The 13,903-nt window shown below is 46.2% G+C and overlaps 1 protein-coding gene across 1 annotated transcript; it reads right to left on the bottom strand.

Moving 5' to 3' along the window:
• Nucleotides 1-577: 577 nt before the first annotated feature.
• Nucleotides 578-9,527, bottom strand: LOC149431418 (aspartate dehydrogenase domain-containing protein-like). Its single transcript, XM_089665620.1, has 7 exons — nucleotides 9,437-9,527; nucleotides 7,865-8,009; nucleotides 7,493-7,577; nucleotides 6,327-6,476; nucleotides 5,008-5,231; nucleotides 4,136-4,293; nucleotides 578-748 (listed from the first exon to the last, which is right to left on the bottom strand). The coding sequence occupies exons 1-7, from the start codon at nucleotides 9,486-9,488 to the stop codon at nucleotides 711-713; spliced, it is 852 nt and encodes a 283-aa protein (XP_089521746.1). The 5' UTR covers nucleotides 9,489-9,527; the 3' UTR covers nucleotides 578-710.
• Nucleotides 9,528-13,903: the final 4,376 nt, after the last annotated feature.

Here is a 13,903-nt window from a genome sequence, read left to right on the forward strand (position 1 = left end):
GACCTTCTCATATATGACCTTAGGACACACATGACCTTCTCATACATGACCTTAGGACACACATGACCTTCTCATACATGACCTTAGGACACACATGACCTTCTCATACATGACCTTAGGACACACATGACCTTCTCAAACATGACCTTAGGACACACATGACCTTCTCATACATGACCTTAGGACACACATGACCTTCTCATACATGACCTTAGGACACACATGACCTTCTCATACATGACCTTAGGACACACATGACCTTCTCATACATGACCTTAGGACACACATGACCTTCTCATATATCACATTGTAAAGCGCTGTTGGCACTATATAAATCCTGTATAATAATAATAAAATATGATCTTTTGACACACATGACCTTCTCATACATGACTTTCTGACATACATGACCTTCTCATTCTAGCTCTTGTTATACATTACCTCCTCATATGTGATCTGATGACATACATGACCTTCTCATACATGACATACATCGCATTCCCATACATAACATGACCTTCTCATACATGACCTTCTCATACATGACCTTATGACATACATAACAGAGAGGCCATGGTTGGCCGTGTGCAGGTTCTGCCCCATTTATTGTGATACTTTCCCATCATCCTCCTCTGTCTCACCATCAGGCAGATTTGGGTTTTCGATAACAGGTTGATTTTTGCAGCAGTGTTGGAAAACGAGGTCCATTCTTAGCACAGGTAGACTCGTCCTCCGTGACCTGTACATCCTGCAGAAGAGAGAGAGAGCTGGGAATGATTATTTCTTATTATCTGTCAATCATGTGAGAATCCTCAGATGGAAGCTGACATTCCCCCTCCCAGGCTCCACATTCCAGTCTTCCTCAATCCATCTTCCATCTGACTCCGCACACCTCCCCCCAGGCTCTGACACATTTGAGGGTTGCCTTGGTCACCATGCCCAGCCTCCTGCCAGGGGATTAGCCGGTGCTCCACAAACATGCAGATAAGGGCCTCCTCCCCTCCTCCACCCCTCTTCCAGAAAATTCTCAGGTTTATGGAAAGGTGGGAGGGCTCCAGAAGCCCTGACCTGGTAGAACCTCCCAGCCTACCCTGAGGTAACCTCTCTACCTCATTCCCAGGCTGACTCATCCCCAGGTTGCTACTCAGACGCTATCTAACAAAAAGCTACCTAACTAACCTGGAGGGTGTTACACCCGCAATAAATATATATAATACACCTCTCAGTCTACGTCATCTTGGTACATTTCCTTACAAAATAAAAGGCGTACCACCCAGGGACATACCCAACCGGGATGGGGGCTTTTGGAAGGGACTGCAGGCTAGCCTCTTACCTCCTGACCATGGCCCTGGCATCTGAGGGGGCTCTATTCTTTGCTGTGGGCCTGGGGGGGGGACCTTTGGAGTTTTACTTTGGATTCAAGTCCATGTCTGCCCAAAACACACAGACTCTGAGACCTGGGGGACCCGGAGACAGATTTGGGGTCTCTGTGCCTAAACCAGCAATGACTGCTTATCCATTTCATCTGCAGATTTTAGCCAATGATTCATGGCGGAGACCTGCTGATCAGCCGTGTCCAATCACAGCTCAAAGCCCTGTGTTGACAAGCAACACAGAGCTCTGTACAGAGGGAACAGACAGACAGCACATATTACACCCGTTCAGCTCAGAAAAGACAGTACAATCAGTACCATGTACAGTCCACTATATAGAACTCCCAGCATGCTCACAGTATTCAAAGTCCCACTATGAGGCCGGCTCCCCCAGCAGGTAAATCTCAGCCCATCGGGTCTCTCCAGGCCGCTTGCAGGTCTCCAGAAACCACCAAAAACCAACAACCCCGCACTCTCTGCTCAGCTGATTAATAAGTGGGGCTGAGGGGGAGGCGCCTGCCATCTACAATTACCCCCCCCCCCCCTGAGCTGACTCTCCACAGTACGAATTTCTTCGTATTGATATCTATTATGTAAAGGACATCTGTTAGGCACTTCTTTATTTTTAAGATGTTATTGGAATGGTGAATGTAAGTGGAGATGCTTTTTTTTAATATAAATACAAATATTTGGGTGAAATTTTAAAAAATGTAATCTATTATTTTGTCATAAATGGACATCCATACATAGCCAGTGATGTCATGTGAGCCATGGGGAAGTCAATGACCATATGATGCTACGCCCATATATGGTTGAGTCTTGCATGGGGTTCCCCCTTTAAATCCATATCAGGCCTGAAGGGTCCAGTATGAATTATGGGGGGGGGGGGGAGGACCTCATGCCATTTTATTTAACTATCCCCAACTCCTTTGTGTACATGGCCATGAAAGTGAATGGGGCCAATGATGTCACTGGTCGTTAATGAGTGGTGCTGCACCCTCTGTGGTCCCTAACAGTCATTGGCCGTGGTAATCTGTTGTATATAATAGTAGCAGTAATATCTCTATTATACATGATATTCAGACCTGCCAAACAGATAAATGGGCATTTGTCCCCCGATCAGCCAAGGTATCATTGCGTTCAGACACAACCACAGGCTCATCCCTACTTGTAAGTCGTTTGTACAACTAGATGCTGCCGTTTGCAGTGCCATTCGCAGAACCGCGCACTTTACCAAACAACTTATTCTCAATTCATCTGTATTTTGCAGAAATCTGTGCAGACACATTGGGGGAGTTCTGGAGTCGCTGATGAGCTGAACGTCTAGAAGACCTCCTGATATACAGTATATAGGCGACTACTTCTGTCCTAATATACAATGACACCCGTCATGGAACAATCAACATGACATGTATTCATTCTTACAATACTAGATGTTGGTTTTAAATCTCTGACTTCGGAGGGTTCAGAAAAGAATACAACAGTACTGGTGCACGAAGCCTTTGGAGATCCTACCTTAAAAGTGATTGCTGTTCTTTTGATGCCAATGATGGGATTCTGATGATGAAGTGGTGAACCGAATCAAAGCACATTCCCAGGAATTTATACAGACCCACACAGATGGACTTTGTGAAAGTGTCTCGAATGCATTCCAAAAGTGATGCATCAAAGTCATGGACCAGCTTAGAACTTGCATTTGAATTTTGCGCATGCCGCGCCACTTTTAGATTGCTTGTGAGACACTTTTGCAAAATCTGCCTTTCTAAGCCAAAAGAAAGTTGGTCCTAATTAGCTCCACTTTTGGAAGATACGAACTGTTGGTATTTTATTTTGATTTTGGTGTAGGTGTTGCGCCAGAATGTAGAAGACGAGCAAATTAGAACACGAGTCGCTGTCAGAATCAAACTGTTGCAGGTGTTGTTTGAATTAGGCGCAACGCATTATCAAGAGCAAAAACACCCAAAAAGCAACGCGGCTTTATTGAATTCCCCCCGTTGTGTATTCACATACCCCAGTAAGGAACTGCCATGATGCAGCAGGAGGTCTGGATCCTCGGTTTCCTTATGAACAATCCCGTGCCCAGAATATGGAAAGCATTTTAGCAGTACAATGTCAGAGGGAGGCCAAACGTTAGATTCATGCGCTGAGCACAACAGTATGTCTTCTACCTGGACATTATCCTAGTACAATGCAGCGGGCTGCCTTAGCACATTGGGCTTCACATAGCACACATCACCCCAACACGGGCACATGGCGGCACCACACATGGTAATGTAGGAGTCACACCAACATCGAGGAGTGATCCTAAATATTCATCTCATTCATTCTAACACATGACTCTGCTTATTGCCCAGACAGGTGCTCACCCAAGAGGCTGCTCCAGAATGACAGGAAGGTGGCGCTGCCAGTCACATGGCACACATCACCCCAACACGGGCACATGGCGGCACCACACATGGTAATGTAGGAGTCACACCAACATCGAGGAGTGATCCTAAATATTCATCTCATTCATTCCTAGTTATAAACTCTCTAACACATGACTCTGCTTATTGCCCAGACAGGTGCTCACCCAAGAGGCTGCTCCAGAATGACAGGAAGGTGGCGCTGCCAGTCACATGGCACACATCACACTAACACGGGCAAATGGCGGCACCACACATGGTAATGTAGGAGTCACACCAACATCGAGGATTGATCCTAAATATTCATCTCATTCATTCTAACACATGACTCTGCTTATTGCCCAGACAGGTGCTCACCCAAGAGGCTGCTCCAGAATGACAGGAAGGTGGCGCTGCCAGTCACATGGCCCACTTCTGCTGGGTTACATCTCTTTGTGGTAACGCTGAAAACTTGACCAGTTTCCTTGTTTCTTGCCCCCGTCACTTCTATGTCCACCAAGTGCCAGTCAGGGATACTGCAATCAATCAGATATATTAATGAGAGTTATCAAATGACTCTGGATGATCCAAATTATTCATAAAACGGAAAATGATGGAAAATGGCGGATGTGAAGGTTAGGAGTATGGAAAAGGAACTCGTCTCAGAATAAATTGAAGGCCCATGGCGTTATGGTGTAGGTGCCATAACATCCACCCAAAGAGATGAATGGAGGATTCCCTTCAGCGGGACATTGTATTCTGACAGTGGAGCGGGGTGGGGCAGGGCGGGGGCAGGGGGGGCAAAGACACAGACAGCTGGGGGGAGATTTCTCTGGATAGAAGACTTATGATAATCAGACAACTTGTGCTAATAATGTGATTATTTCAGTGTAGTTTTTGTGCTATGGTACACAGCAACTGACAACACTCTGGAAATACAACTTCTGGTTGTCACTACAGTCCATACTGAATCCATCCAGCCATGCCACTCACGGCATTATGGGGAACCCCACCCAACACCTTCTTTTATCAACAGAATGAGGAAGAGATAGAAGCTCAGATTTTTTTGGCCATCTCCCCATTGAGAAGGTTTCCTGTCACTTTTTCTCATGATTACTCTCCCAGGAAAGGGGCCCAACAGGGACCTGGCAGAGATCCTAACCCTTCTCATCTCCAGCCAGAATTGAGAATTAAATTGGCCCAAGTTCCGTTTTGTTTTTCTGTTGGATGATCTCCACAGATCTCCTCACCTGGGATCAGCCACCAGTACACCGATTACATGGTCAAATCCTAGCGTGTGGGCAGCCATACATGCAGCAGCCATTGTGTTGACGTTATTGGGGGCCACAGGGCACAAGCCACGCACTGGACCTTCATAAAGAATCGTCCGACCGTCAACAACTCGATTCTTCTCTGCCAGTTCACCCTTCAGCTGAAAACTATCCGGGTGTTTTGTCATGGTGATCCTCAGACCCTATTAGAGAGAAAAAAATAGTTCCCGAAGGAGAATTGTCTGCATTGTATCATCTATGATGTCATCTGTCCCTCTCTGACCTACACCCCACAATTCAATCTGGGGGCAGTTCACACTTATGCTCTCTACTGTGGTGACCAATCAATAAATTCTGTGACCAATCAATAAATTCTGTGACCAATCAATGAGCTCTGTAATCAATGAGCTCTGTAATCAATGAGATCTGTAATTAATCAATAAATTCTGTGACCAATCAATGAGCTCTGTGATCAATCAATGGGTGAAGTTATTAATTCTGTTACAATTCATCAATTTATTCTCTTTTTGGACAGACAAGGGAAACAAGTGGAGCGCACAAAAAGGGAACATGAAAAGATTTAAAGACACAGTAACATGAAAAAATCAAATCACCAAAAAACACAAGAAATAGTTTGATGTGATCTGTGATGGAGAACATGTGAGATCGTGTTCATGATTCATGATACCACACAACAATGAATGCCAATTGTCTTCTTCTAATGTCCGAGTTGCTATCATTGTCAGATGCAGACAGAGCTCCCCCCCCCCCGCCTATCAGCCCCCCAGCCCCCCCCCCCAGGCCCCTCCACTGCTGGTTGCTGATGGTCGTTAGCTCAGTCCTTGGAAGAGGCTGCCCAACGCACTGCAAAGCACCAAAAACCGCACATGTGGGATTGCACATCGCCCTGTAGACTCAATGTGCTGCAGCACGAGGGCACCAAGAACATGCGCCAAAGTAAATGACACCACGCCACATCTTCCAGCACCACAATGGTGTGAAGGGGCCAAAAAAAACGAAAAAATTTACAAAACACAAAAAGGAAAACTGAAAAGACATGAAGAACACAAATCCGTATACAACATTCATACTGCTTTATAAATAAGCCCCTAAATCCACCCTGAACCGCCATCATTCTGCCCTCCACATTGACTCCATTTCACCCGCAGGCAAAAGTTTGCATGTTAATGGACACATTTGGTGGAAACGGGACCTTGCCTTCTTATGGACCTTCAGGAGGTATCAGGATCTCCCAACCTTGGAAGGCACCGAACATTGGAAGTTCACACATTACTCACTTTAAGGGTCCCACGGTCCGCCATTCTTTGGATATCTTCTCCTCCCCATAATGCACCACTCGGAACGTACAATGTGTGTCCAGATGTTGTCGCCGTCTCCCTCAGTCTGTGTTCAATGTTGGGATCTGATAAAACGGTGGGGGATCCAATCTAGACATATACAGGAAGTACATATACCATGGGGAACAGCATTGCAATCTACTGGGGGGAAATCTCCCCATTGTGGGAGGGGCAGAGACACTACTACTGGGGAAATCTCCCCCTTGTGGGAGGGGCAGAGACACAACTACTGGTGGGTAATCTCCCCATTGTGAGAGGGGCAGAGACACCAACTACTGGGGGAAATCTCACCATTGTGGGAGGGGCAGAGACACAATCTACTGTGGGTTAATCTCCCCATTGTGGGAGGGGCAGAGACACAACTACTGGGGGGAAATCTCCCCATTGTGGGAGGGGCAGAGACACAACTACTGGGGGGAAATCTCCCCATTGTGGGAGGGGCAGAGACACTACTACTGGGGGAAATCTCCCCCTTGGGGGAGGGGCAGAGACACCAACTACTGGGGGAAATCTCACCATTGTGGGAGGGGCAGAGACACTACTACTGGGGGAAATCTCCCCCTTGGGGGAGGGGCAGAGACACCAACTACTGGGGGAAATCTCACCATTGTGGGAGGGGCAGAGACACAATCTACTGTGGGTTAATCTCCCCATTGTGGGAGGGGCAGAGACACAACTACTGGGGGGAAATCTCCCCATTGTGGGAGGGGCAGAGACACAACTACTGGGGGGAAATCTCCCCATTGTGGGAGGGACAGAGACACAACTACTGGTGGGTAATCTCCCCATTGTGGGAGGGGCAGAGACACAACTACTGGGGGGTAATCTCCCCATTGTGGGAGGGGCAGAGACACAACTACTGGGGGGAAATCTCCCCATTGTGGGAGGGACAGAGACACAACTACTGGTGGGTAATCTCCCCATTGTGGGAGGGGCAGAGACACAACTACTGGTGGGTAATCTCCCCATTGTGGGAGGGGCAGAGACACAAAAGTGAAGAATTGCCTCCATTGGAGTGATTGGGGGTGAGTAAGCTAGACCCGTTCACCTGAAAGAAGCTTTTATGAGGAGGGGACATAGCGGACAATACAAGAAATGTTCTTTACCATGAAATTGGCTGCAGTCACAAAGCGTTCTCCATAATCTCGGGTTATATCTGGGTGAGCCACTTCCACAATCAGATCCGCCTGGCTGTAATCAGAAGTTATTGATCTGTAACAGATTCTACAAAACTTTTTACGAGAAAAAGAAGGAAATCAAATTATTATGAGATTTCTGTGTTTTTAGCTTCATTTTATTTTCTGGTGTGTTTTGGAATGTTCCGGAATGTACACAAAGGATCAATATTACAGGGGACACCCCCTGTGTGACGTCATATGATGACTCCATTGTAATCAATGTCATGTTTATTGATCTATTTATGTATTAAACTTCCTATCTATTATTTATTGATATGAAATCCCCTCAGCTTGTGTTACCGTGTCTGAAATTCGGAAAGTCGGTGAAGTTGTAGCCGAGGGTCGATCACCCCATCCATCTTCTTCATCGTTCTGTTCCAGACGAAGGCCAGCTCCAGACCAGCCTTGTCTCCTTCTTCCAGAATCTTCTGGGCCAGATAATGGCCTGTCAGTGAGAAGAGGACCTGTCACTAGACACTCATCAATGATATCATTGGCCTGAAAGAACAAAACTGAACCATTTGTGATCAAAGAAAATCCCCTGAGAACCGGCACCAATGTGATTTCCTTCAGATTTCCCCTTCCTTTTACTCTCTCAAGGATCGGCTATGACCCCGTGTATTGTTGTACAATCCCATCACTGTATATATATATATACACTGACCACCCAGAACATTCTGACCACTGACAAATTGATAACATTGGTTATCTGGTGACAATGACATCTGACAATGGTGGATATATTAGGCAGTAAGGGAACATGTTGTCCCTGAAGTTGATGTGATGATAAAATGTTGCTGGCAGTTTGTTGTGTATGGGGCTGTGTGTAGGAGGTGCGTACTGTTGGGGCGTCTTATAGTAAAGTCTGTGTTGGTGAGTTCTTGTATAATTGGCTGCCCCGGGAGTCAGGAAGGGGTTAAGTCTACTCACTCCCATGTTCATGGCTCTGCCTCCTTGTTGGAGGGCTATAAATATAAGGGGAGGCAATCCTTCCAATGGGAATATAGAGGAAGGAATGCTGCTCCGTGTGCAGCTGTACCGAGGAGGTGGCCTCCTTTCTGTTGGGGTGACAGAAGTCAAATTTGGTCTCTGATGAACGACTCTTCTTATCTAGAGGAATGCATTGAGCAGCCTGAGATGAACTAGAACTGTGCCTGGTCTGAGGTTCCTACAAAGGGGTGCATGGAAGGACTATAAAGAACATGGCTTGTACTAAATGGGGATGGAGAGGAGATGGAAGGGGGTCACCATGAAAGGGTTCATCATGATATGGAGTTGGCCAGAAATGTGGCCCAACGCCGTTACCATGGGTAACCAATGAAGTTGTGAAGAATATTGTAGCAGCCAGCCAGCGGGAAGTAGTGCCTTGGCATTGCAGCACAGGGAACCTATGGAGCTAACCTGGAGGTGCCGGAAGAGAGAAGTGGATCCAACAACATGTTCAGGCTCATTAGGTCCACACGGTGTGAATGGCGGGGTCCTCACATTGTCACTGGGAGTGAGGTGGCAATCATGGCTGTGCTGGTGTATGGAGTCATTATGGGAACCCAATCAATCATTTGGTGATTGTTAAGAAGAAACACGAGAAGAGACTCGCTGTATTATTGGGACTATTTATTATATTTTGAAGCGTTTGGTTGGTTATTGTTTTGAGGATATGATTGATGGGCGATTGTTATTCGGTTTAGTGTGATTTTGAGCACATTTATATGGGTAGGTGTGGGCAGCCTTCTAGTTAATTCATTATTATTTATATGATTTTTTATTAATTAATTTGTATTTTATTTTTATAATTTTATTGAAGCTGCTCGTTGGGTTATAATGTACTATTTGTATTAAGAATTGATGTAAAGTACGGGAAATCAATCTCACCGACGTGGCCAAAGCCAACGATTCCGATCCTCCTCTTGGCCTCCATAGACATGACTTCTCAAGGTTTGATACCTGGAAATAAAGAAATGCTGCTTGTTGGGCAGTTGGCACCTGATGTATAAATCTGACATTTTCTGCTTTTTTGCAGTTATTAGTATTTTCCAATGTCTGTTTTGTATCTGAAATGACCTGTTCATCTCACAGTAAAGAATAACTTACCTGTTATAAAAGGTTACTTACCTTCCGGCGCCCTGTTTATTGGCTCAGCAAGTCTTTAGTGCTGACTAGCCTGATGTGTGGAAGACTTGTGAGGTCATAAGTCGGGGTCAGTTCAGGCAGCAGAGAATCAGTATTGGGGTCAGAGGTCGGGGTCAGTTCAGGCAGCAGAGGATCAGCATTGGGGTCATAGGTTGGTGTCAGTTCAGGCAGCAGAGGATCAGCATTGGGGTCATAGGTTGGGGTCAGTTCAGGCAGCAGAGGATCAGCATTGGGGTCATAGGTTGGGGTCAGTTCAGGCAGCAGAGAATCAGCATTGGGGTCAGAGGTCGGGGTCAGTTCAGGCAGCAGAGAATCAGTATTGGGGTCAGAGGTCGGGGTCAGTTCAGGCAGCAGAGAATCAGTATTGGGGTCATAGGTCGGGGTCAGTTCAGGCAGCAGAGATCAACATTGGAGCACTGTGGAGAGCCATGGTAGTTCATTGATTCTTCCTGTCAGTATATCTGCTTGCCTGTACACCCCATACACCCCATACATTCTGTACACCCTGTACACCCCGTACACCCCATACATTCTGTACACCCTGTACACCCCGTACACCCCATACATTCTGTACACCCTGTACACCCCGTACATCCCATATACCCCATACAGCCCATACCAGGGGTGGACTGACAACTCATGGGGCCCCCGGGCAATAGGGGATCATGGGGCCCCTGTGTCCTTGCCCAAACTCAAAAAAGCCTATGAAAAAGGTACCAGGGGCATCTCATGGGGCCCCCTACTGACCCCGGGACCTCGGGCAGTGTCCGAGTTTTCAAATGGTCAGTCTGCCCCTGCCCCATGCATCCCGTACACCCCATACACCCTGTACATCCCGTAAACCCTGTCCATCCTGTCCACCCCGTACACCCTGTACATCTGTACACCCCGTACACCCCGAACACCCTGTACATCCCATACATCTCGTACAGGCAAGTAGATATACTGCCAGGTCTGCAGAAGACCTGCATGACACCAACAATGTGCTGATCGCTGATGCAATGCTTTAGAGGCTCCAGAAACAAAACAAAATAAATGCACATTTTTTTACCTGAAAAAAATGTGCATTTATTACTTTTTTAAAAAAGGTGAACTTATCCTTTAATATCCCGAAAGTGGGTGGTGCATAATAAATACTTTCTTGAAGCATGGATGTGGGCTGGACTTTAGGCCTTGGCCAATGAAACTTGGGGAATGTTTCCTGTCTCCGCCCACAGTGCGATTCTGTGCTCTGAAGTGACAAGGGTTAGATGGACCATGAATGGTTCTGATGGCTGGGAGGAGGATTGGATTTCCAACTTCAGAGCGTCAGTCTGATCCAACAATATCAATCACTGCCTGGCTGTCACAATCAGGTGCCATGGAACGGTTTGGGGGATTTCTGCACACGTAGCCTGCGATGTGTATGATCAGATCCCTCTGCAAATAATAATTCATGAGAGATGAAATATAACCCTCCGATCTTCTGACATGGATCAATGATTGTAGACACTTGGGAGCCTCCAGCCTTCTCCTCTGCGGGGCTTGCTGATGAAATGACAGACTTTTCTTTCGAGGTTCAGGAAGGTGTCTAGATGGATGGGATCATTTTGTTGGCATCTCGTTGTCACTCCTGGTCTAGCATAGGAGTGTCCCTAGGGTTGGTGTCACCCCCCACACCCGCCTAGGGACACCACTGGTCTAGAAGCTTGGTCTGTCCTTTTCAGATGCTCATTGAAGAACAATGTCTATGACTGATTACTGTTAGGGGAATAATGTGTCTTTGATAGCACAGAATGAAGCGACATAATCATACTACTTTCATGGGTTATATCTAGAGATGAGCGAATCGAAGTATCCGAAGTGGAATTCGAGTCGAATATCGGAAAAATTTCGATTCGTGCCGAATCCGAAAAACAGCCTAATTCGGACGCGCGAATCGAAATTTTTCCGAAAATGGCGGCTGACATGTGCGGCGACGGAGCGGGGATGTCGGGGAAGGCGCGCAGACAAGGCGCGCTGCCCCATAATGCATTCCTCAACGACATGTGATCGCATCAGCCAATCAGCAGCCAGCCAGCCAGCACTGTGTAATGGTCGAGGTATATATAGCGGCCATTTTGGAAATCTTCATTTGCCTGCAGTCATTGAACAGAGGCAGACCGCTCTGTACTAGGGACAGGGACAGAGTTAGGGCCACAGAAACGAGAATTGGGGACAGAGAGAAGTTACTTAGGGACAGAGAACCATTACTCAGGGACACAGACTTGTTAATGAGGGCCACAGAATCGTTATTTAGGGACAAAGAAACGCTAGTTAGGGCCACAGAATTCATACTCAGGGACAGACAGAATTGTTACTCAGTGCCAGAGAATTGTTACTTAGGGCCACAGAAACGTTATTAGGGCCACAGAATTTTTACTCAGGGACAGACAGAATTGTTACTGAGTGCCAGAGAATTGTTACTCAGGGACAGACAGAATTGTTACTGAGTGCCAGAGAATTCTTACTCAGGGCCACAGAATTCATTCTCAGGGACAGACAGAATTGTTACTCAGGGACAGACAGAATTGTTACTGAGTGCCAGAGAATTGTTACTCAGGGACAGACAGAATTGTTACTGAGTGCCAGAGAATTGTTACTCAGGGACAGACAGAATTGTTACTGAGTGCCAGAGAATTGTTACTCAGGGACAGACAGAATTGTTACTGAGTGCCAGAGAATTGTTACTCAGGGACAGACAGAATTGTTACTGAGTGCCAGAGAATTGTTACTCAGGGACAGACAGAATTGTTACTGAGTGCCAGAGAATTGTTACTCAGGGACAGACAGAATTGTTACTGAGTGCCAGAGAATTGTTACTCAGGGACAGACAGAATTGTTACTGAGTGCCAGAGAATTGTTACTCGCACAGACACAAAATTGTTACTTGCACAGACACAGAATTGTTACTCGCACAGACACAGAATTGTTACTCGCACAGACACAGAATTGTTACTCAGGGCCACAGAATTCATACTCAGGGACAGACAGAATTGTTACTGAGTGCCAGAGAATTGTTACTCAGGGACAGACAGAATTGTTACTGAGTGCCAGAGAATTGTTACTCAGGGACAGACAGAATTGTTACTGAGTGCCAGAGAATTGTTACTCAGGGACAGACAGAATTGTTACTGAGTGCCAGAGAATTGTTACTCAGGGACAGACAGAATTGTTACTGAGTGCCAGAGAATTGTTACTCAGGGACAGACAGAATTGTTACTGAGTGCCAGAGAATTGTTACTCGCACAGACACAAAATTGTTACTTGCACAGACACAGAATTGTTACTCGCGCAGACACAGAATTGTTACTCAGGGCCACAGAATTCATACTCAGGGACAGACAGAATTGTTACTGAGTGCCAGAGAATTGTTACTCAGGGACAGACATAATTGTTACTGAGTGCCAGAGAATTGTTACTCAGGGACAGACAGAATTGTTACTGAGTGCCAGAGAATTGTTACTCGCACAGACACAAAATTGTTACTTGCACAGACACAGAATTGTTACTCGCACAGACACAGAATTGTTACTCAGGGCCACAGAATTCATACTCAGGGACAGACAGAATTGTTACTGAGCGCCAGAGAATTCATACTCAGGGACAGACAGAATTGTTACTGAGTGCCAGAGAATTGTTACTCAGGGACAGACAGAATTGTTACTGAGTGCCAGAGAATTGTTACTCAGGGACAGACAGAATTGTTACTGAGTGCCAGAGAATTGTTACTCGCACAGACACAAAATTGTTACTTGCACAGACACAGAATTGTTACTCGCACAGACACAGAATTGTTACTCAGGGCCACAGAATTCATACTCAGGGACAGACAGAATTGTTACTGAGCGCCAGAGAATTCATACTCAGGGACAGACAGAATTGTTACTGAGTGCCAGAGAATTGTTACTCAGGGACAGACAGAATTGTTACTGAGTGCCAGAGAATTGTTACTCAGGGACAGACAGAATTGTTACTGAGTGCCAGAGAATTGTTACTCAGGGACAGACAGAATTGTTACTGAGTGCCAGAGAATTGTTACTCGCACAGACACAAAATTGTTACTTGCACAGACACAGAATTGTTACTCGCGCAGACACAGAATTGTTACTCAGGGCCACAGAATTCATACTCAGGGACAGACAGAATTGTTACTGAGTGCCAGAGAATTGTTACTCAGGGACAGACAGA

Source organism: Staurois parvus, unplaced genomic scaffold (assembly GCF_062004578.1).
Source record: "Staurois parvus isolate SC_StPar_1 unplaced genomic scaffold, SC_StPar_1.0 ptg002270l, whole genome shotgun sequence".
NCBI lineage: Eukaryota > Metazoa > Chordata > Amphibia > Anura > Ranidae > Staurois > Staurois parvus.

Coding starts and splice junctions, on each gene's coding strand:
- LOC149431418 (XM_089665620.1), bottom strand. CDS start 9,488: ATGTCTATGGAGGCCAAGAGGAGGATCGGAATCGTTGGCTTTGGCCAC. Junction 8,010..9,436: donor CGTTGGCTTTGGCCACGTCG/GTGAGATTGATT, acceptor TCTCACTGACAG/GCCATTATCTGGCCCAGAAG. Junction 749..4,135: donor ATTCTGGAGCAGCCTCTTGG/GTGAGCACCTGT, acceptor TCTCTTCTGCAG/GATGTACAGGTCACGGAGGA.